Genomic DNA, 3,619 nt, shown 5'->3' with positions numbered 1-3,619 from the left:
GCTTAGTGTAAAACTACACGCTTTGGAAGTTTATGGTGCAAATTAATTTCTCTGTTTCAACTCCATTTGTTCTTAGTTTTGCAGCAACACCAAAATTCAAAGGTTCTAACAATTTTTGGTTCAGGCACCTTAACAATTGCTCTACAACCCCAAACTTTTAAATATTTAAGATTTGGTTTTCATGAGAATTTTTGAAATCTCATTTTCTTTTATTGGAATGTTTGCTTGAATTTCCTTCCTCCATCACATGGACCTTCTCTTGAGTAAATTGGCTTTTAGTATCATCTTGTTTTCGATACTCTTCTTCTAAACGAAGGTGATTACCCAATTGTTCAAGAGAAATATCCTCCTTCTTATGCTTCATTTTTCTTTTAAAATCTTTCCAAGAAGGAGGAAGTTTATCTATTATGGAGGATTCAATTATAGTTTCATCCATGTGCATATTATGTTGTTTGTAATTATTGAGAATACGTTCAATTTCATGCATTTGTTCCATAACAGACCTACCATCTTCTTCATTAATGGTCTTGACTAGTTCTTTATTTTTGCACACATGACGGGTAGCACCAGAGTCTATCCACCAAGAATTAACATCTTCTGTCATGTTGATTTCAGAAATAACACCAACAAGATTTTCTTTTATTGCACTTGAATTCTTATCTTTGTTCTTTTTCTTTAAGAACCTGCACTCATGTTTAAAGTGTCCTGAATTTCCACAATAATAACAATTTCCCCACAAACATTCCCCCTTTGGAGAGAATAAATTTATCTCCCTCAAATACAGATTTGAAACCATACTTATTAAGTAAAGGTACAGAAATCAAGTTTTTCCTAACTTCAGGAACATAGAATACATCTTTAAGAGTGAGTATTTTTCTAGATGTGAATTCAATCTCTACCGATCCTTTTCCTTTGACTTGGATAATAGAAGTATTTCCCATGTACAAAACACTACCATCTTTTTTCTTTAGGTTTTTGTAGCATATAATTTATTTTCTAATTTTTAACTTGCATGTTTATGAAAATTTTGATTTTGCTTCTCCCACGTAACTCTATAAGTAAACTCTATAAATAGAGCTTCAAATTAATTAAGAGTATAAATCAAACCTTTTACTGTATAAATAATGGATATCCAAAAAAGTCTTTCTATACTACTAAAATATGAGTCATGTTCCACCACCTTACAACCTTATCATCCGAGGTCTCCTTCCACACATATAAGTCATGTTCCACCACCTTAGAAAATCTAAGGTCTGTGTCAAAAGTCCATCCAAAATTATTAGAGGATTCCTCGCATTGAAGTTTAGTATCATCCAGAAGTTATAGTCCATCATGACAGACATTATCATTCTCATTAGAATTATCATTATGATCATTCCTATTCATTATAAGTTTTAATTAATATAGATTTATTTATTTATTTCCTTATATACATATTTGATGTTGATTTTGCGGATAGTATTATGGAGTTTCCTTTCATTGAAAATAGAGAAACTGGAGTCTGGTCCAAAAGAACTTCCTGCAGAAGGTGCAACAAACCTGCCATCATCCTAGACTACATAGTCCCATGCATGCTCTTGTTCTGTCCATTTATTTGGAACAAAATCATTTCAATTATTTTACATACATGTTATATCTGGCTTTTTAACTTATAACTTGGTGTTGTTTCGATTCAATGTGTGAAATTGTGATTATTATTGAATTCAAGATATTACATTGCTTCAAAGAAAAATAATATAGAAATTAGAAATTAGAAATTCATAGTAGAAATATGACAGAAATCATGAAATTCAAAGATCAACAATATAGGAAATTATAAAGCTTATTTCTTCTTAGTAGGATAAGAAGCCATCTTGTAGAGTCCACAAATCCCTTCAGCTTTTCCAGTGTTTCTCTTCATCCTTATAAACCCTTTCTCTCCCCATTTTGCCCCCCATGAATTCTTCACTGTGATATAATCCAAACCTTTTGCTGTTCCATATCCAACTGCTGAAACACCATGATCCAGCTCACTTCCACAATGTCCATCAAACACACCCTACAAACATAAAAAAAAAAAATTAGTTTCGTCGCTCTGATTCTCCTGACTTTAACTCGGTCTATACAGCTGCGTGCAGAGGATATCTGATTTATAAAAAAAAAAAACTATTAAACATACTCCGCTATAAAATTGGAAATCTCTTCCGGAAGCTTCTATGGCGACGCTAAGAGGTTGGTTGGCAAGAGCCTTCAATAAGCTTTGTTCATTATTCTGTGGCACATCATGGTATCCACTAATAGTGACAGTTTCAGTTTCTTCCTGGTGAAACAAACAAATGAAAGTTATGTTACTTATTAGTGTATGAAACTCTTTTGTTAGGTTAATTAATTTATGTACCTTTTTCATCTCACATGTTCCTTCTTCCATAATGTAAGGATAATCATCCTCTTTATGGAGTCCACCATTTTGAACTATGAAGGAGAATGCATAGTCCATTAGACCCCCATTGCAACCATTGTTGTAACTTGTGTCACAATCAATTAATTCTTGCTCAGACAAAGATGTCAAATTTCCTGTCACAATTTGGTTTATACCTTCCACGGCCGCAACCGTCGAAAATGCCCAACAACTACCTGCAAATACATATTTATTGTCGTTTTAGATCACTTACGGTTTATATCTGCGTTCAGGTTTGAGTCTGATAATGGTTGAACGTGGATATAAATAAAAAAAAATCGAGTTTTTTAGTGATAGTATACTTACCGCATTGACCTTGATTCTTGACGGCGGTGACAGCGCCTTTCTTTCGCCAATCAACTGACTTAGGAAAATCGACATCTCTATAGATGAAATCCTCTTCACTTGAGGATTTTCTTTGAGACAAGTCGACCTTTAGTCCAAGATACCTGTCTTTGAATTCTTGGTGACTCAAATCAGCAAACTCGTTCAAACCGAGCCAATAGTTGCTAACAACCTTGTTTCGATCATCAATATGCTTTAGATTATCCTTGAACACCTCGAACCGGAGTAGCTTTTCCTCAATGGTTTCGTATATCTTACCGTGTCTCGAAATCCATGACTCGAAGAGTTCTATGAGCTTATCCATGGACTGTAAGTCCTCGGACGAATAGCCCACGATCGAGAATTCGCGGCCGAAAGCTAAAGATAGGAATAAGCATAAGGTGCAGGTCAGGACTAGTGTTCTTGAGGAGAAAAAAGCCATGATTGATTTGCAAGAATGTGTTAGAGAAGAATGTAAGAGAAGGGATGAGAAAGAATGTGCAAATAGAGTTGTATATATAGGTTGTGTTTTGGATATTGCTTTGAAGTAAAGTTTGTTGAAAATGTGATTTTATTTTTTATATACTATGCTATTAATATAATAATATGGTATTGTGAGTAAAGTAGAGTAGTCTTTAACTTTAAGCAATGTTCTTTTCAACCAATTGTTGAACCAAAATTACAGCAACGGTAATTGAGTATTTGTCTGCAAGATCCATTCTAAGCTTCATTACACAATCTAAACACTGTTGCTGATGATTTATGTATCTATAATATGAGTATGTATTTGAAATTGGCTGAAGCTGTATTATTGTTGTCATACAAAAATCAAGTTTCAATGTTTAGAAATTGAAAATT

At 33.6% G+C, this 3,619-nt stretch overlaps 1 protein-coding gene across 1 annotated transcript; it reads right to left on the bottom strand.

Annotated features, from left to right (window-relative positions):
* Positions 1-1,678: 1,678 nt before the first annotated feature.
* Positions 1,679-3,256, bottom strand: LOC127082715 (cysteine protease XCP2). The gene is made up of 4 exons (XM_051022939.1): positions 2,744-3,256; positions 2,378-2,613; positions 2,159-2,299; positions 1,679-2,038 (listed from the first exon to the last, which is right to left on the bottom strand). Exons 1-4 carry the CDS (start codon positions 3,201-3,203, stop codon positions 1,823-1,825), a joined length of 1,053 nt encoding a protein of 350 aa, XP_050878896.1. The 5' UTR covers positions 3,204-3,256; the 3' UTR covers positions 1,679-1,822.
* Between the last annotated feature and the right edge of the window lie 363 nt (positions 3,257-3,619).

This window comes from Lathyrus oleraceus, chromosome 5 (genome assembly GCF_024323335.1).
Source record: "Lathyrus oleraceus cultivar Zhongwan6 chromosome 5, CAAS_Psat_ZW6_1.0, whole genome shotgun sequence".
Classification (NCBI taxonomy): domain Eukaryota; kingdom Viridiplantae; phylum Streptophyta; class Magnoliopsida; order Fabales; family Fabaceae; genus Lathyrus; species Lathyrus oleraceus.
This window is presented reverse-complemented; position numbering and strand designations above follow the sequence as displayed.

What these genes read in the sequence shown, in the direction of transcription:
- LOC127082715 (XM_051022939.1), bottom strand. Translation starts at nt 3,203, where the DNA reads ATGGCTTTTTTCTCCTCAAGAACACTAGTCCTGACCTGCACCTTATGC. An exon ending in GAACATGTGAGATGAAAAAG is followed by an intron (nt 2,300 to 2,377) that starts GTACATAAATTA and finishes TTGTTTCACCAG; the next exon opens with GAAGAAACTGAAACTGTCAC. An exon ending in ATTTCCAATTTTATAGCGGA is followed by an intron (nt 2,039 to 2,158) that starts GTATGTTTAATA and finishes TTATGTTTGTAG; the next exon opens with GGTGTGTTTGATGGACATTG.